The sequence below is a fragment of the Aythya marila genome (assembly GCF_965140915.1).
Source record: "Aythya marila genome assembly, chromosome: 5".
In the NCBI taxonomy this organism is placed as follows: domain Eukaryota; kingdom Metazoa; phylum Chordata; class Aves; order Anseriformes; family Anatidae; genus Aythya; species Aythya marila.
This window is the reverse complement of record NC_139046.1, coordinates 40,167,510-40,187,991: the sequence shown is the minus strand read 5'-3', so window position 1 is coordinate 40,187,991 and position 20,482 is coordinate 40,167,510. Positions and strand designations below refer to the sequence as shown.

The 20,482-nt window shown below is 38.3% G+C and overlaps 1 protein-coding gene across 3 annotated transcripts in view; it reads right to left on the bottom strand.

Annotated features, from left to right (window-relative positions):
* MEIS2 (Meis homeobox 2) overlaps positions 1-20,482 on the bottom strand; it is a 172,421-nt gene that overhangs the window by 104,451 nt on the left and 47,488 nt on the right. For all 3 annotated transcript variants that reach the window (XM_082762584.1, XM_082762582.1, XM_082762583.1), the window contains one exon: positions 15,469-15,614. In XM_082762584.1, the coding sequence (XP_082618710.1) occupies positions 15,469-15,614 (146 nt within the window). The remainder of the gene's footprint in view (positions 1-15,468; positions 15,615-20,482) is intronic.

Here is a 20,482-nt window from a genome sequence, read left to right as displayed (position 1 = left end):
TAGCTTTGTAAATGAGATGAACATGTTAGGAGTGAATGGGAAGGCTGGGAAACATTTGTATGTTATATCATCTTCCCTCAGGAGTTAGGATGACATAGTCCAAGGACTCTGTTGTTGGCCAGTTGTCTTCACCTAATGCTCCTTTCACCCGTAATGGTCACAGTTAGCTCTGCTAAGACAGCTGGGGTTATACTGAAGCCCAGAGGTAAAGGAGCGTATACACAGTACTGAACATCAACACTTGCTCAGCTATAAATAAAAAATAATTTATCTTAACTATATTAAAAATTACAAGCAACTTTTTATTTCTTTCTCAAAAACACAGAACTTGCACAACAAAGCACTGAAATATGCTGTATTTGTGCCAAAGTCTGTAGCACTCCCTTCAACCTGTTTATCTTTGAAGACCATAATTAAGGAGGACAAACTGGTTTATAGTCAACACAAGTTGGAAAAGAACTGCACTCACAATTTTTCTCAAATATTAATTTTCCTTATCTAAGCATCTTGCTTGATTAAAATCATGGGGCAATTAGTAGTTGAGTGAAGAGATTACTTTTTGTTGTAAAAAGACAGCCAGCTTTTACAAGTTCTACAAATGAATAATCCAGGCTCAGTTTTCAGCTGTGTCCAAGCATGAGGAAGCAAAGCACTTCTGCTTATGGCTCTCTGATGCAGGAGCTGGCCAGTGACTAACTAATGCCTAATATGACTTATTGTTGACTCCCAGGCTTGTTGGAACGCTGTTGATAAACCTTTCCCAAAAAGGAAAAACCCCAGCATTTTCATGACTGAACAGCCACACAGCCACACACTTTTATTTCTGAGTGACAGAAGGTGGTAAGATGACAATCCTTCTTCAAAAACACACACATCTCAACCAATTACAACTGCACACTGAGAAATATGTGATAGTGGCCTCACTATGCGATCCTCAGTGTTCTTTATAATGCAGCAACACTCACTCAAAGAGAGCCTCTGACTTTTGAGTCCCTTCAAGCAGACAGAATATCATTCCACAGACTCAGATAAGTATTTTTGTTCCCCAGAAAAAAAAAAAAGAAAAAAGAAAAAAAAAAAAAAAAGTACTAATTGAAGATGACCTAGTAAAAATCTTCAAGGTAAGACAGAACATCTATAGAACTATCCTAGTCACACAGTACCACAGTCACTTTACAAAGTTGGAGAGGGTGAGTAGAGGGAGTAATAATGAGTTTACTTCTGATCCTTTTTCTCAAATTTACATCAAGACCAGTGAATAGTGTACATGGCATTGTAAAAAGCAGAGACGCCATTGGCAGCTCACCGCTAAAGGTGAAAAAACAAAGTAGAGCAAACAGCCCTCTAGCAGAGCTGCTACAGATCAACAAGTATCCTTGGGTTCCCTGGGTAGATAAAGGGCCACAAAATAATGGGGATATTGTTCAAAGTGGATGTCTTTCATAATGGATTTTCTATCCATCAGTATTTCCAACTGCAAAATTTTGCATACTTGATGCTGGCACTGGACAACTCTAGGATGGATGAATGAAGATTGATTAGAGAATGGGAGAAGAGATGTGAAAACGCTTACTTTCCTACATTTTAATTCCCTATACCTTCTATTTTGCTGACCCATAAATAAATAATCCGTACTAATGTTATTAAATAAATTTTGCTGTCTCAGGGTCAATTTTAGATATCAATTGCATGGCCTGTGAAATGCATTTGAGGACAGTTTGGTCCAGTCTGGAATACTGGTGGTCTTTAAGTTTGATCTAAACCAAAATTATTATTTCTGCTAGGAACATAGAAAAAGCTGGCATAAAGAAAAAGCTGTGACATGAAGCATTTGTTTGGATCAAGTACAACTTACTCCTGTCTTCTGTATCCTCAAGTGTGATTTTCAGAAATAATCAAAACAAAAGTGACAAAACCCAAAAACCACAATGAGCAAACAGCAGCTTTTAAGTGCTGTGGGAACAGAGACATTTGTTTAAGTAACCACTGTTTAAAAAATGCATACATAGTAACACCAAAATAAACAGCTTGCAATGTTGTTTATTTTAAGATACACAATAGTAATGTAAAGTGCTGCATGCAGTGAATTCAGGGTGTACTAACATTATTTACAGTTCTGAAGAGCAGTAGGAAAACTCAGCTCAATGCCAGAATACTCCCTGTTCAGATGAGAGCAAAGGTCAGGACTCACTGTCTTTGCAGCTAGGAGTATTTCAACATGTAGCCAGAGAAAGCTAATTCTCTCTTTTCTTGTGCAGGTAACTTCTGAACTGTGCATCAAAATCCTACAAAAGACACTATGTGCCAATGTCATCCTTAAAATGGATATAGAAGCCCATTCCTAGGAAGGATAATTAAGAGAGAGAAAAAGAGATCTATGCCCGAACACTCCTTTTAAAAAAATGCTCCAAACAGGCCTTACTCACTAGGCTATGTTGAGCCAAAAAAAAAAAAAGGCCATATTTTAATGTGCAAAACAAGCTCATTTGATCTAGAAGTCATTGAGACAAAAGTTGAACTCCATTGATAGGTTATTAGGAAGTAGTGTTCAAAAGCAAAATTTCATTTTAAATTTAAAATATAATCTCTTTCCTTCTGATGTTTTCGAGTAAAGCTGTGTGTGAAATTCAGCTGTTTGAGTCAGCAGTCACTCAGTCAATATTTTCTTGGGGTCATTCTGCCTCTCTGAGGGCCCAAGCTTTGCTTTGAATCTTGGAGTCAAATTGCCATATAATCTCTAAATTAAAAACAGGTGAAAAGGCCATGTTTCACCTGTTTTGGCATTGGAATTTCTGTGTAAATCCATAATCAGCCTTATTTTGCATGAAATTTGCATTGGAACCATGCCCTTAAAAATCCATGTGGATTTTGAATACGCAAACAACCTTTGGTATTTGGGTTTCCTTTTTCATAGAGCTAGTATTGGAGCAGACTTCAGAAAAATTTGAGACCACTAAGGTTCGTAAGAGTTGATTTCAGACCTGTACCTTCCCCATATATTTGTGACCATCAGTGAAACCTCACAAACTGTGAATGGAGAGCAGCATCCATATCATTAAACAGTCTCTCTCTCCGAGTATCTGAAAAGAAGGTGTTTCTAACATAAAGTCCTCAACTCAAACTTGCTTCTTTTGCTGGTCTGACAGAGCCCAAACTCACTGATCTTCAGTGCCTACTCTGACTCCCAGCTATTTACTCAGGCTTTGGCCTGAAGGAATGGTAATTAAATATTCCTATTAAGCTTAATAGGAATAAGCTTAATCTTTCATTTTGGGTCCCAAACCCATTTTCCATTTGACTTTGTCAGTTAATTTTATAATATTCTCTACTGACAGCTAAATGAAGTTTCATTTAAAAATAAATAAATAAATAAATAAATAAATTGAAGGAAGCCAAAATTGGGGAGTTTTCCTTCTAAGATGTTTTCCTTCTAAGAAAAAAGTTCTAATTTCAAGATATTTTTCAATTTTTAAACATTAATAAGAAAACAGAAATATGAGAAATGCTTCAGGCAACACTGTTTTAGTGTAACCCTAGGAACACAAGATGTTTCACAGCAGTAGTTCTTCAAATGCTGTTTGGAGTCTAGTTTTAAAAGTGCTAAGCAAAGGCACTTCCACAGATTATTCTACAATCTCAACAACTTTTTTGGGAGGTTGCTGAATTCAATCATTTCTGCAAGGCACTCTGTTCCCCCTAAGTAATTTCTTTTCCTTTCTTTTCACAGTCTTTGCTTATTCACCGATTCAGTATGCACATTTTGTGTCTATGTCTAGATCTATTATTTTGGGATGGATGCGGAGAGCACTGAAAATAACAATACAGCTCATATTTCTCTCATCTTCTCTCAGTCTCTGCTACACTTTTGAGGGAATAAGGGCCCTGATAGTCCAGGCTCTCCAAACATCCTTCTATATCTTTCTTAGATTCTCACCAGACTGGCCTCAGGCTAGTTTCATAATCATCAAGAAAAAAACAGTCCTGATGTTCAGCATGAGATCATAACACAGTGATCTCACTCTGAACATTACCTTTCACTACAGCAGCTCTATTGACTTCTTTGCTTAGAACAGTTTGAATTTCCCACCAGCTCAGTTGTGTGATATTTGGCCTCTTTTAGGCTAGATACCTCTCCACAGAGTAAGCCTACAGGGCACTGAGTGGAAAGCTCATGAGCCCTGAGGCCTTGTTTGAAAGAGTTTTCAGCCTCAGCAAGAAGTTTGCCGCAGCACTTGTTCAGGAGGCAGCAGAGCGTGTTACAGCATTATCAAGTTGGAGAGTACACTATCATGCATTTTCAGCTAGGGCTTTGAGTAGGGTTCAGATCCCAGAAGCCAAACTTGGGATTGTTTATCAGTTTTAGAGTTATGTTTATTCGTACCAATGCTGGCAAAGAACCACCATCTTGTTTGTAGAAATTTTATTTTCTTGCTGGACATGCTATTTTGCATGGGCTCATATGGGGTTTAATCTCCTTTACAAGCATTTCTCTCTAAACGGACAGGGTTTGAAGAAAAGAAAAAAAGAAAAAAAAAGAGGGAAGGGTTTTTTTTCTTTGAAGTTTGTTTGCATCTAAGAGCATTGTGGGATAAAAGTTCAGGTTTCACAGAGCCAGGACAGCTAAGATTAATTATAGCAGTGAATTGTCTGCAAGTGCCTAGGACAGATATGCACTACGTAACAGGATTTTTCTGGTCTGAGAAGTGTTTGCTTGGCATTTAATGGCCACCATACAATGCACGCATACTAAGTAGGCTGTTGAAAATTGAGATGTAAGTAGGCATAGGATGGGGAACAATGTGTGCTTCTTAGAATTGTCCTAAAACTCTGCAGCTCATCCCACCACTCACAGAGATGTTCATACCACCTTAGAAAACACCTCTCTTTCCTAAGAGATGTTAGCTCATGCAGTAAAATGTCAATGTGGAACTGGAAGAAACAGCATTGAAAAGAGACATACCAAGTAGCATAACTCTTGAAATAGTCTACCAAAACAGCAAAGGAGGGTGGAAGGGAGAATTACATTAAATGATTGCTCTTCCCTTTTTGTTGTTCACAACATTTACCTGTTTTTACATACATTTCAATTGAATTTCATAATTTATATCTGAAAAAGAATACTCTTTCTAGCTGAAAGTAAAGCACCCTTTAAACAATATTCATATTTTGAAATGATCCTTCAGATTAACCAACCTTCCTTGCAGTTTAGGATTCCTATGCATTCCTATACATCATTCCTTTGCTGACTGCCCCAAATACACATGTCACTTTGCTGACCACATAATGCTCCTTATTCCCATTGTTATCACACGTATCAGGACCTGTCTCACTATTCACATCCTATATCCCTGAACAGTCCATTTGGGGACTATCAAAACAGCAGTCAGCTGTCCGTGTGTGCTCCTCACATGTTAGGTGGGGAGCTTCCTAACGTGAATCAGGACTTTGCAGACCCTTTCTGTCCCCTAGGTCACCCTCCTGCTTCCCATTTCTTCATTCAAGCACAAGAGGGATGCACAAGGGGGAAGCACCTGGGTGAATGGAAGGAGGTAGCAGCAGATCAGGACTGTCTGGAAAGCTGCCAAAATCCTATTTCACTTCAGGAAATTCCCTGGGCTGTTGAAGAGGGGAATATCCAGTAGTGACTTGAAGAACAAAGATGCATTTGTTAATACCATTGTACTCCCTTTATTCTGACTCTTGCCCCTGGGCCAGCAGTTTATGTTCGAGGTTCTTTCTCTTGCTACTTGCTGGGAAAGATATTTGATACCATTTGCATGCAATAATCACCACTTCAGGTCACCAGCAAGGAAAGAACCTGATAAACAAAAATAACCCAAGCCTGAGCCACTTGAGTAAGAGTAGCTTGCAGCAATCATGTGCTGTCATCTTCAGTGTAGACCAGGAAGAATATAGCACTCTTAACTTTATATTAAATGCTCCCTTGTAAAGGGAAATTTATCCCAAACTTTTATAGTCTACCGAAGTTTGAGTATTTGTACAAGTATTGAATGACTATCACACTAGTTCAGCAGCATGATAAAACCATAACAGAAGTGCAGGCCTCTGTAATTCAGCCGATGCTAGGTATAAGATGTAGGTTTCATGCGGAGTTTTTCATCTGTAAGTACCAAAAGCACTCTGAAAAGCAGTCTCCATCATTATGCTGTGTTGTGTACACAAGGAAACTGAGGCATGGTATCTTGCTATGGTCACAGCTAGAAACAAGACAGAAATTTCCCCACACTTGTCTGAGCTGGATTACGCTAAAGAATGCTGGGAACAGCAGTGAAAGTTCAGCTACAAGACAGAATGTTACAAATAACAGCACTGAGCGCTCAGGAGATGTGTCTTATCATAAAACAGGAGATCCTTGAAAGACTTGTTAAGTAGAACTGGGGGACAAAATGGCTATAATATTTAACACTTAAGAAGGCACAAAATTGTGTTTATTTGTCTGTTTGTCACCCGTTACAACTTCACTGTTTCATGTCCATGTTTTGCAGCTTTTTCAAAGGGATCAGAGTTGTGCTGGAATTAATGGAAATGGGATTGAAAGGTACACACTGTTAGGGACTATCTGTGAATTATCTGCAAATATTTGAACACAGAAAAATTTAACCTTCATTTTGACCTTACCTGGGAAGAAAGAGAACTGCTTTTATAAAAATCCATGTATGTTCACAGAACTTCAACTAACAATACAGATTACTTTTTCTTTCTTTTTTTCTTTTTTCTTTAACTGGTGTAACAAGCCCCAAAGTAGTCTAGACTAGACCATATTCTTACAAAAAAGCTACTCCTTTTATATACTTAGTGTACACTACAAATGGGAACAGGATCTTTTCCATTACTATTTAGTTTAGTCATATACTACATCCACAGTAAATCCATTTTATAATATAAAGCTGCCACTTTGAAATATACCTCAGAACAAATAAAAGCTGGATCTAGATGACAGCCATATTTCTACAACATTAAGCAAATTAATATACACAGATTTTATTTTATTTTTTAAATAAACTAAAATATTTGCAGATTTTGACTTAGCTACTCTGATCCATTGTGCTGAGATTGTAATGGTATGTCATGAGATGTTAAACATTTTATGGACATAAGTAGTCCACAAACTGCTACAAATAAAGTACGTGTTTTGAAATGCTATCATAAAAAGGTAAAACCAAGATTAAAAAACAAACCAAAGCAAAACAAAAACTTAATGGCATTATACAGTGAGTTGACAACCTATCATCCACTATTAGAGAAAACAACTGAAATTAGTTCTGGCAGATTTGGGGCTAACAGTTAAAAATAAAAATAGCAAATGTAAAAGCATGAAAACTGTATTGCCATTATGCTTAAAGACAATAATAAATCTTTAAAGATGCCAATGATTGCTTTGGATCCTACAAACAATTGCTGCCAATCAACTCTCAAACATGTAATGCACAGTTTTCTAAGTATTCTAGCTCAGTGTAAACTCCCCAGCACCAAAAGTAATGTTGCCTGCCATAAACTATTCTTTTCATTAGGCAACAATGAGAATTGACATCTCTATTCCTTACCAGTTTGGAAGTGTTGGCAGAAACATACTTCTTTTTACAGTAGAATTCTAATTTTACAGAAAACTTTAAAACCAATAACTCTGCTCATGGATCTTGAAAGGAAGGTCTTAAGTAAACATGTCCTGAGGCAAAACTAAAAGTCAGTATCACTTTACACAAACAACAGCAATCACTTTTCCCCTAAAATACATTTTTAATATACATATATGCATGTACACACACTACCGAGAAATTTAGGAACCATGAATTTTCTGATGACAACTCTTTTAAGTAGTGGAACTTTGAGACAAATATTCAGAAGAGTTCTCACCTATTGTTGGCTATGATCTTGATTTCCAAAGACTGCAGTGCAGAGCATTTATTAGCAAAATATTCTTGGAGTGTTTAAACACTATTTATATATGTGTATGCTTTAGCTAGATGCCCTTTTACCTTGTGAGCCTCAAAGTCTCCATTCTATATAAATGAGCTCTTGTCACTACTTTCTTGTTTCAGTTACTTTTGTGGATTCATTACTTGGACTTTCATATTCTTTCTTCTCTTTGTTTCACTTAAATCCTGTACTGACTCCACAAAGCTTTGTAACCTGACGATAATAACCAGAAAACAACAGTGGCTGATCCTATCTTTTGCTAGGCCACGTTTTGTTCACTCGGTGGAGGCTTTTTAATCAAGCCCTCAATAAAATCACACACATGTTTTTAGTTACACTCAATTCTCAGCAATTCCCTGCTTGGAAATAGCAGGTAAAATATTACATCGCAAAGTAACATTTGTTCCTCCCATCTAGCTGCATTATCTGATGGTCTGGCAGCGGGTGACCTCACATGCCACACCAGTGTCACTGTGGCTCCCTCCTCCCTCTGTCCTGTCACACCGCTGCTGCTTGCTGAGGGGGAGGAGGAGGCAAAACCAGGCAGGGCAGGGAAAAACGGAGAGAAAGAGGTGAAGCAGAACTAGCTAGCATCAGGCAGGGGAGTGCAAAACATGATTGTAGCAGGCCTGGAAATGGGCTGCTGGGAAGGCTGAGGAGCCCGGCTCATCCTGTAGCAGCGTGGCAGGACTTCCCTGCAGCCCTCAGCCTACTAAGGGCTGGGGAGAGAAGGGGAGAAAGGCCAGAAGGGAGGTGCCTTTGAAGGATTTGCAGTGCATGGATTGTTTGCTCTGTCTCTGTGTGTGTGTGAATTTCACCCTATATGTAACTTGGAATCTTATTAGATAACAACTCCGTGACACTGCAAATCCAATATTTCTCAGAATGCTATTTTTGAAGCAGAAACAGGCAACATATTTTGATCTCCAAAGAAGCACAATAAAGATCTCCCTTCAAAATAAAATGAAGAGTTAAAAATGAAATGGAAACACAATAATTTACAGGCGGGCTTTCTATGCTTCTATCAGATTATTTAAATTTTGGACTGTCTCTTTAATTTGAGGAACAGCTAAAAAGGCGACAGATGGCAGACAGAATTGACTTATGTCCTCTATTCTTTTACAGAAGAAGGGGGAGTGCAGAAAGTTTGATAAAGGCAGAAGCTACAGTATGCAGGCCTCACTATAACTATCTAATAGGTCTTTTGACGGATAGGTTGGGAATATTTTGTTTTTCCTCCACAGACACGCTTTGTAACAAACCAACGGTCCTGGAGGTTGCCATGGGTGACGAGAGTGCTGACATCCAGTCCCAACTACAAATAAGCACATGACAAATGGGCCTGGAGCCCTCAGACAGCCCTGAACCTTGGTGACCCCCTAAAACGCCCAACCTCACAATACCCATGCCCAAAAAAGCATTATCGAATATATTTTTTAAACTGAAAGCTTGCAGTTAATTGAAAACACTGCCATGTAACAGAAATGCTTAGGACAGCATATACAAGTAAAAATAAATCACATAGCATTGTTATTTAATGCACTGTGACATCATTTCCTGAAATTAAACAGAGATGACACAGATTCAGACAGTCCCTGGTAAGGTTCAGTTCAAACAATTCACAGATGTTTTCCTCAAGCGAGCAGAAAACAATGCTGGGTTTAAAGTGCTCCCTCTCCCCACCTCCCTCTCCCTTCTCTCCAGCCTTTTTGCTGGTACAGGGAGGTATGGCAGTTTTATAATACATGCTCCAGCAAAAATATTCTTTTTTTAATTTAATTACTCAGGCCGTTGTACTAAATAGATGGATCATTGTGTCACAAAAGCATCAATTTTTCAGAAGAAATAACAGATGTCTATGTAACAATGATTAGATTAACCACTCAGAGACAAAGCTAGCTTTTGAGGCCCACACACCCCATGACCCTGGGTTCCCTTTTCTGTAGGGGGTGGATGTAGAAATGTCAGATCTAATCTCAGATTCCATTTTTAAAACAAACAAAGCCCCACCCCCACCCTATCTCAGCCCTTTTCTTTAAAGATTATAGCCTTTAAAAGGTATATGAGTGTTCGGGCTGTTACTAAATTTGAAGCTTTGGGGCTGATTTCATAGGACTACAAATTGTCAGAGGATTACGCCTTTCGGACTGTGAGCAGAAGTAGCAGTTTGAGAAAAAAAAAAAAAATCCATTTTCATTCTATTCTGACTCTCCAGAGCATTCCTGGTGAAGCTGTACTGCATGCAGACGGGACAGGATGGGATGCCAGTGACATGAGGCAGTACTGTGCTACCACCAGCAATAACAGCACATACCAGCAGCAGCTGCCAGCTTTACTCCACTAAGCCAGCTCTGATGGTGAGCCACCAGCACAACTTTGCGTGTAAAGATCCTCAGTTCCATGGTCTTGAGGACTATATTACAACTGGTCATAGGAGTTCAGCATGATTTTTCCAAAGGACTTAGAGGAAATCATTTAACATCCCCTCACAAAATTTACCTAGCTGAAAAATGAGCGCATTAATATTTTGCAGACCTGAGCAATAAGTTTCTCATTAGTACAGAATGAGAGGTCTGTCCCAAACCAGTAGGAAACTTCTCACCTGGCTGTAAACTCAGTACACAGACAGTCCTACCTAAAAAACAAACCCGGAGTAACATTGCACGTCATCTCCTCCAACTCCCTGACTACATAACACACTAAAATGGAAACAGCAGCCATGTGAACCCATATACAGGTAGTTTTGCAGGACTACCAGAAGACATCATCCCTCTCCTCAGTGTACCCTGGGAGCATACAGCAAGTTACTCTTTGGCCCCACACAAGCACTACAGTTCATCAGAATGCTTTTGCAATAGTAAGTATGCGATAGGAAGCTATATTCCTAACCTTCCCTTAAGTATTATTCCTAAAATCAGGATATGGAGGAGATATTTATGAAGGTGGAATGGTTTCAGTTGTGTTGTAAGTTTGCTCCAAAATGGCAGGATTGGGTTTGGCTGAAGACATTTGTCTCTACAATCAACTTTAATGAATACATAAAGCAGCTGCCTGTATAAAAGGCTTGGTAAGCCATTCATTAAAATATGATAGAGATACATTATATTCTCAGATACACCCACACAAATATAGAAAAAAATCTGTTTCAGTAACACTATTGATATTATTCTGTCTGGCCACTAGAATACTGCAAGTTAAAAAAAAATAAAATTAAAAATCAGGTAAATACAAAAGCTGTGATTGATTCATTTTAACATGTTCCAACAGAACTTATTCTAGTGTGACCCTAAGACACGTTAAAACAAAATCTACTATACAAGAAACTGTAAAAGGCAAGAATTTTAGCCAGGAAATTGTTGAGATCAGGCTGAAATGACTGCTAAATGTTAGAGACAGAACTTCAGCTATCAAAACAAACAAACGAACAAAAAAAAAAAAAAAAACAGCCCAACGCCACTGAGTTCAGGGTTGTTATCCCAACACCATTAGTTGGGATTCTGAAAGTGTCATATAAAATGTTTATATTTTATATTTTATATGCTACCATTGGTATTCCTGGTACTTTTAGTTACAATATACCTCTTCATACAGAAACAAACAAAATAAAATTTTAACAAATAGCATCTCCCCAGGTAAGTGTCAAAAAAAATAAATGCATCTCTGTTTAACCAGTACTGTACGAGAAGGGGAAAACTGTTGAATATAGCAAAAGTGTAGTTCTTGATACACTATGCTGCAGAGAAGGATGAACTACCAGAGGTACATGTCCAAAGAATGGTATAATTGCTTCCTTTATAACTTTGTTCTTTTCTGATTATGTACATACATTTTAAAGGTCCTCTATCCATTAAAAGGGCATGGGAGGAGGGGGGCAAACTCTGCAAAGCTTCTGGTAAGAAATCCTAATCTCAACGTTGGTGTAAGCTGGAGGTGTCTATACATTTGAACACTTCCTGTTTTCACTTCATGATCAAATATGTTCTTTGCAGGGCAAATAGGGGAGCACTTGAGGGAGGGAAGCAGAGATGTCTAAGAGGCTAATTGAGTGTACTAAGGAGTCCTTGGCATAGAGGAAAAGGAGTCTTCCACAGCTATGAATAAACTCTTGGCTTGGGTCAGATTTCTTGCTGTTTCTTTTCTTTAACCACCTTTGAACTCAAATAAAAACAGCCTTAATGTCAGGTTTACCTTTCTGATGTCGTAATCTTTATGTACTATTGAAAAGCTTATACTACCAGACTAGGATTTCCTCTACTTTCTTAAACACTGGATATTATCCAGAAAAAGCATACACATTTCCAACCAATTCAACCTCAGATCTTTCATCTTCTGGTACTGTTGTAATTTCAAATATAAGACAGAGCTCAATACGTGAACAAGAACCTGACAGAAGCTCTTACTCCTTGCGTTTGATTCCCAAAAACAAAAACATGCATGTGTATCCTATTTCAAGTATAATTAAAGTTACTGCAAAATAGAAGTTGTGATTGGAGATATAAGTTGTTTTGAAAGACACAGCCTGTCAGATACATTTGTTCTACATAAGAGTTCAAGTGCCTGTCTCTTCAAAAAGCCACTTAGGCAAATCAATTTTTAAAATCAGTTACCTTAAGAGTTTGCAAACTGACTGAATAAAGGAAAAATAGCATTTTATTTAAAATCATAAGTAAATACAATTAGACAAAACTGAGTTTTTTGAATTTGACAGTCTAAAGGAATTTCGAGTTAAATCCACACCATAAGAGACAGACTGCCACTGCTTCTCCTTCCAGGGAAACCAGAGGTTAATGATTTTTGTCATATTGAGACTAACAGCTAACAATTGCTACAGTTGGCCTTTAGTATTTTATTTGTCCTTTTGAGGTATTCAGAATAGGTGACAATGGCTTGCAGTTGAGAACATATGTAGAGAGACCCCTGTGGCTTATGGAAAAGTTGCTCCATGCTGGTTGGGTGTTTGAAAAAAAATACAACCAGAGTTCTTTTATGTTCTTCTCCTTAATGAATGCATGAATGTCAAAATGTACCAATGGCCCATTCAGGGGGCAAAGCCTAAGCAGCTCCTTCTTTAAGAACACATCCTGAGATGTAAAATACATTTGCTTAACAAACTAAAATAATGAGATAATTCAATTAGTTTCTTTAAAAAAAAAAAAAAAAAAAAAAAAAAAAGAGAGAGAGAAAGAAAAAAGGGTACATCAAGGGATTATTGTAATACAAGAACAGGTCATACAGAACAAAGAAGGAACAAACCAATTTGAAATAAGGTTAGAGTAGTAATGAAGGAATGTACATTGAATCATGGACCACCATTGTAAAGATATTTACTTGAAACAATAAAATTGTACATCACAGATTCCCCTGTTCTGGCTCAGCCAGAGCTGCACTTTGAATGGAAAAGCTAATTTGAGAAAAAGTGCAAGATCTTTAAAAGAAAGGAGTTCTCTTCCTTCTCTGCATGTGTTTATGGCAAGAATCTTTCTGAATTTACATTGCGCTGGTCAGGGGTCTCCATTATCAGTTTGCAGGTCTGAGAATTACAACACAGTAAATCTTTCAACACCTGCAAACTCATTAAAGCTTGGATGGTAAAAGGGTTGGGGCTTTTTTGTGTTCATTTAATTTGATTTTTGTGAGGTCATCCTCACCAGTGATGGCAAGTTTCCTCAATTCATGTGGAATGCAGAGGGTCAGGAGAGAGAGGACAGAAACAAGGAAAAGGGATTTCAAAAAAGCCAAGAGGACCTTCCTCAGGAAAAATGAGAGTTTGTTGACTGTTTAATAAGCATGTGTTGAATGTTTTCAAGGAGGATGCAAGAAAGGAAGGCAGGGAGAAAAAACATTTTTTCACAAATGTTGTAAGAGGAAATGGAGTTAACACAGAAACATGCAAAAGAAGCTGGTTTATTTGTGGCCATGCTTTTGCTGTCTCCCTGTAACTACTCCTCTAAAGATACCCTACAGCTAAATGAAAAACCCTCCACTCACACTCCCTCGACTTCCAAATTAAAAACATTTTACAGGTTAGTAAATCTCCAGCTGAGGTGATGTAGCAAAGAACAGCTGTGAAGTAATTTTGATAATGATGAGAATAATAAGCACATGGCAAGGTTCAGGGCTTTGCTGTTGCAGCTTCAGTGCTCCTGAATAGATAAAAGTGATTAAATACTCCTGATTATCCCTGACCAATATGTAATGGATTTACAGCCCTTTCAATTAGTCAGTATTTGCTTAGGACTCATTATTTTGTCTTTGGTTAAGTAATCAGCCCAGAGACTCATGTTCTGTCTAATTCCTCTGAGCCAAGTGGGTACAGGGCACCTGACCTTTGAAATGGCCATAGCTGGGAGGCAGGAATAACCACTACTCCAGCAGAGACACTGGCTATTCCAGCTAATCCTGACCCCACAGGCCAGATCAATGCACCTTAGTTTGCTACTAATGTCCTTACATCAAAATGATGGTTTAGAAATGTGGATCTATTGCTCCCCCCTTTAGCTGTGCTGCTAGTGGAGCAGTTCAATAGTCCCTATCATAAATAAAAAGGGTACCTTGTCCCAAGATCGTTACACTGTAACCAACATCAGCTACTGGGGAAATTCATAAAACTTTGAAAGGAGAAGTGGTAGTTAATAACTGTTAGCATTTTGAGCCTTATGAAGTGAGAAACAATTTTACCATGAGAGAAAAAGGAAAATCAATTAATAATTTTACCAGTTTTCATTATTTCCTACACAAAGTAAACTACCAAGAGTGCTACCAGGTTTTCTATAGAACTGTGTTTTGATTTCTAAGTGAAGCTATAATAATCAACAGAACACCAACACATCTCACCAACAATTGCAAGCAGGAGCATAGAGATAGCCCATTTAAAGTATAGCTTTTCATGATTTAATCTCTCTCCCCCAGATGTGAGTATGGACAGTATTTACCATGATGTACTTGGAGAGAAATCAAAAAAGTGTTTATTCCTTTCTGTTACACAACTGAAGAATTAGGGAAACTGTAAGCCTTCTATATTCCTCACAAAAACAACATACAACAAGTTTGCAAGCTGCTGCTTTGACTTCCCTAACATCCCACAGAATGTTAGAACACACAGATAGGGCTTCTCTCTGCCACAAACATGTATGAAAGTCATGTAAACAGAGGGCAACAATAAACAACCCAGAAAGCAGAGCTTTGTATATGCTAAACCCCCTTTGTAACTCCCCCTTTGTAACTCCCTTAAATAGTTCAAAGCAAAAAATAGTTACTTTATATGTAGGTGTTGTTCAGCGATAAGACTTTGTACTCTCTTTATTTCTCTCTCTAGGTATGTATGTATATTTATATATACACAAATACATGTTTCTTTCAGATTTGTCATGATTCCAAGAGCCAAGAAAAAAAAAATCTAGGAAAAAAAAAAAGATAATTGAGCCCTAATAATGGTCCAAAAATTACGGGAACAATTGATTTCTAATAACAATGAATAAACATCATTAGGCACATGAATAGAAATCTATTTTGGTTTTGGGCACCACTTACTGTGAGATGCTGGAAAAGCCATGCTCTCATGATATTTGTTGCTACTTTGGGGAAAATGCCTCTTTTCTTCTGTCGCTTTTTGTCCTTGTCTGGGTCATCGTCATCCCCTGTACCAGGTGAGGCTACACTGTTGTCTAAACCGTCCCCTATAACAAAGAGAAAAACAAGAGAAAAATAAACAACATATAGAAGCCAGAACGTATCGTTAATTACCAAGATACTAATACAGTTTTATTTTGTTCTGATAGATCAGAACACACAGTTTCTCATTATATATGAATGTTGATACAAATATGCAAAACTTAGAAACCATGTCTCTCCAAATACTAATTTTGTCTCACACATGCATATATCATTAATTCAATTATAATCGTGTGCTTGACATAGTGCAATAGCTCTTTGTCAATTATAGGATTCAATGTGGGAAAACCTGACACAAAAAAAACATTCACTGTAAATGCATCCCTATAACCATTCTGAATACGTACTATAAGTAATCAAGTTAAATGTTCTGTAGTCTATATATTTGAGGCCTTCTGCAGAGGTGGCAGTAACTGTGTCACTGTTCAGTGCACATAACACACTGTCAGATGAGCCCCTCCCCAGAAGTATCACCCCTAACACACATATATACGCATGCACACACACATATACACCTAGTATGACCCTGCATACGGCATTTGCATGACATGAAAACTTCTACATCTCTGCATCAGTGATTATTACCATTAAAAAAAAAAAAAAAGATGCACATCAAGGTAGAACTCTCACTTAATCAGAACTTTCCATCAACATCTTTCTCTTCTGTGCTTTTCCCTGGCATTAATTGTGCATTAGCAAAAATCATTTACTTTTAACAGTCATAGTTATTTTTTCTTGCCCTCCAGCAAAAATGCCTTGAAAGCCTGCCTGGAGGGCATCTAAATTATGTATCTGAAAAACTCTTCTGGCAAGGCATTGCAGGACCCCTACTTTCTTAAAATTCATACGAGCACGTCTTCCTGTTTTTGGGAAGGCATCAATCAAGAGCAGCAATATATGCCATATTCCTACATTAATATTTGAACTAATAACTTTAAAAAAAGGAAAGAAACAAGATCCGACTTGTGGCATAATCAAATGCAAAATAAATGAAGAATACTGGGACAGCACTGAGACTTTATAGATTGCTGTGTTTTCCTTACACATCATTAGCCCGGAGCCACACGAAAGAGGAAAACAGAGAAGTGGAGAGTTTATGCTCCCTGCTGGTGTTTAAGAAGCCGAGGTCCTGGAAGGACATCTGGGAATTGTGCTGAGACGGTGGTTTTTGTAATTTAAGAATAGACATTCATTAGCAGTAAATGCCATAAATCCCATGCTAAGTAAAAACCTTGTCCAAGAAAGCCTAAAACAATAAACTCTGTGCTCAATGTAGCCTGAGCTAGACGCTCCATAGCTTCCTGAGGAATGCTATAGATTCACAAGCTAATTCCTATAGCCTCATCTAGCTCCATAGTGCTACTAAACAAAATACGTTGCAGCTACATAAAGCCCGTTTGCTTCAAAACCTGCGTTTCAGCTCCATCTTCCCTCCTGTGCCAGATCACCCTTCTTCCACTACCTCGCCTCTGAAAAACCAACCCTCTCAGACCAGAGAGACAGAAAAAGCCACAGCAAAGAGCTGGCAGATTAATTTTATTGACATTTCCATTTTCACTGCAATGTGATACCCTCCATCACATGGAAGAGATGACCCTCACTATTTACAGACTGACAGGCCACTTCATTACAACCACCCTGCCCCAAGGCAGAGCAGCTCCTTTCCATCTGCCCAAACACCAGAGCAGGACCCCGAAGTCACTGCTCTTTCTCATGCTTCTTTTCTTTTCTGTTTGTTTCCATTAATGACAGAAAAAGGAGAGTCAGATCACAGCAAACCAATCAAAGAGATTATGGAAGCCCTATATATTGTAACCAACTGCTCATTTTTGTAAGATGTTGGTTATTTAGAAAGCGCTCCTTCCCGTTCCCCCCCTCCCCATTCCACCCCACTCCTCTCTATCACACACTAGCAGAAACACACACGCGTATGCACACACACGCACGCGCACACACACACACACACACACACACTTACTTTCCACTATGCCAAGGAACTGCTGCAAGGCAAATTCTCACAAACACTAATGGCTTCTGACTGCTCCTTGGCAACCCCAGCATTTTAACCTGGGTGGATATGCTCTCCAAAATACAGACACTGGAGCTATCTCATCAGCTGTTCATGTGACACAGATGGAGAGTGGCTATTAGGAGCCAGGCAATGGGCCTTGGGGATCTGAGGTGCTGTACTGTAGCCTCAGGCAATTTTGAAAAGCAGTACCCGGAGATGGGGGGAAAAAATCCACACTGAAAGTGCAAGTTTGAAGTCAGTCTGTTTGTCTATCTGTCGTGTGGATAAAGATATCTTTGTCTTTGTATGTAAAAGCTGTGTGTGTATGCATAGAATGCGTGCAGCTATAAAACTTCCTTTCTGCACCATCCTTTCTCATGCTAAAAGCACTGGTTTGCTCTATATACAGACAAATTCCTGTTTCTCCTTATATACATGTTCTCTGCTTTGTGAGTATCCTCAGCAGGAGTCACCTACATGTTAAATCAGTATTTAGACCTTTTGGAGAGTTGTTAATATCCTGGTTTAAAAAACTAATAGCAGCCCAGGAGATGAAAGTTCACCTAAAGCTTCCATTACCTTCACAGCTTAATCAGCGGTTAAAATGGTAAGAGACAGCACTTCCTTAATCTGCTCTACAACCTCATGAAAGGAAATTCAAATATTGTACCACCAAATTAACTCAGAAGATGAATATACACTGCAAAATTTGTTGGTCCTGGTGAACTACAGGCCCAATCCTGTTAAGCTGTATTGTCATATCTTTAATAACCCTACAACCGTTGACATTAGTGGATACTGCTTCTAGTTCCAAGATAGCATACCAATAGCCCTTAACTGATGTTTCCAAGATGCAATTATTTACTTGGATAAGGAGGGCCTGATTCTAGTTTGCCTTATCCAAACAAAACAAGAGTTACTTTAAATGAAGAAAAAAAAAAATCAAAAGTGAAATAAAATTAACAGACATGAAAGTCACTCCACTGCAGATCGGATTAAGCATGTTTTAATTGCTGCATGAATGAATCCAAATTTAAATCATTTAAAACATCATTACAAGTGGTTCTGGATCTGTGAACTGTTCACATCTTGATTTGGAGAGTATCTTGTAAGAAGAGCCCAGTCAAGTCCTAACTTGTATGGAAATAGCAATTATATGAGCATAGTTAACCCAATTTTACAGTCGGGAAATTAAGTCTAGAGTTTGGCCCACTGGCTTTCTCTTTCACAATGCAGCAAAAAAACACGGAGGGTGACTTTCTCCTGCTTTAGACACTGTTCACTCATTTATTCTTGTGCAAAGATTACAAGTGACTGCAAAACCACTGCTCTAGAAAAGTGGAGAATTTTTAAGCGGCACTCTCTTTGTAGATGTGTCAATGACTACATGGATTTGAGTCAGTAGACTCAGGTGTATCCCAACTTATTTAAGATCCTATCGGTGCTGTATAACAGTCTCAATAACCCCTGTGAAAGACGAAGAGAGTATACAAGATGCTTTGCAAAGCACCTACACAGGGTTTCTTACAGACCTTCTCTTCAAGGCCAAGTGCTTGTGGAGGAGGCTGGAGATGGAGGTCTTATTTACACAGCAGGAAGTTCTATGCTAGTTCTGTGTGCAGACACTTTTAGCATGCTGAGTGTTTCTTCCCACAATATTATTTTGCTTTGAAAGCAAAGCAGACTACCACTTATTTAAAACATACTGTGTAACTAGTCAGAGCAGCGTTTCCATTGCACTGTAATTTCAAACTCAACTTGCTGCAAACTGACTTCCTTGGGCCAACTAGCTTGCTGAGTCCAGTGTTCACACAGTTAAGAACTCTTGGGGACACAGAGTCCAGTCCCACAGAAGGCATGTCCAGTCGTGTATCAATGAATTCCTTTTTGACAGTCCTCCAGTCTCTCAGTATTATCTCAGTCTTAGTCCTTGTTTGTGTTCCTCACAGAGTAAGGCCCAGAAAGACATGAAGCTAGTGCTGCTTGGAAGCTGCTCATCTAGTCTTTTCATCATTTGTGAACAGAATAGACAACAGATTCCCAATCTAATCAAAAATGATACTTGGAAAGAATATCCCAGTCATGCCAAAGCACAGAAGCCTGGTAACAACCCAGATTCAAACTCCAGAAATAGTTTACATTACCATCGTAACAATCAGAGCAGTAAGAAAAGTGATTTCCAGACAAATACATTTCAGGACTTAGTGTTTAAGTTTCTTCATCATCAGAGATCCCTTATAGCTTTATTGTTTGTCATGCTAAAGGGCAAGAGAGAAGAGAAGGGATATCTAACCAGGGGCAACGTAGGAGAAGACACTTCACCATTTTACTAAAAATAGCACAAGCAATATGAAAGTCACATTAAAGGATTCTGAAAAGGAAAGCTGCAGTGCACTGTGCTCACTTTAAGAAAGCTACACTGTAGTCTTTTGGTCCAGTATTTTAATGGAGTAGAATATGAAGGTATAATAAATGCAAAACAAAGAAGAGACTGCACACATAGACAATTTGCAATTATTTGTTTTTACTTATAATGTGTCCATCTGAAGACATAAGCACTGTAAAACATTGTTAACAAGAATGGTTAGAATATTACTAAGATCAACACCACCACGAGAGAAAAGTCTTAAAAATTCAATTAATTACCACTGTCAAAAAGCTAGAAATAGAGAACTGTTTGAATATGTTTTGAAGATGTGACAGTCTGTGCTGTAGGGAGGGCTAACAGAGAGAGAAGGTCAGTTCCAGAATCAAAGACCCTTCAGGACAATTCCTTATCTCCATTCCATCCTGTTAAAATCATCACTTAGACTTACAGATTCAGCACATCACAGTTCTTTGAATGAAGTGCTGGTTGTGGTA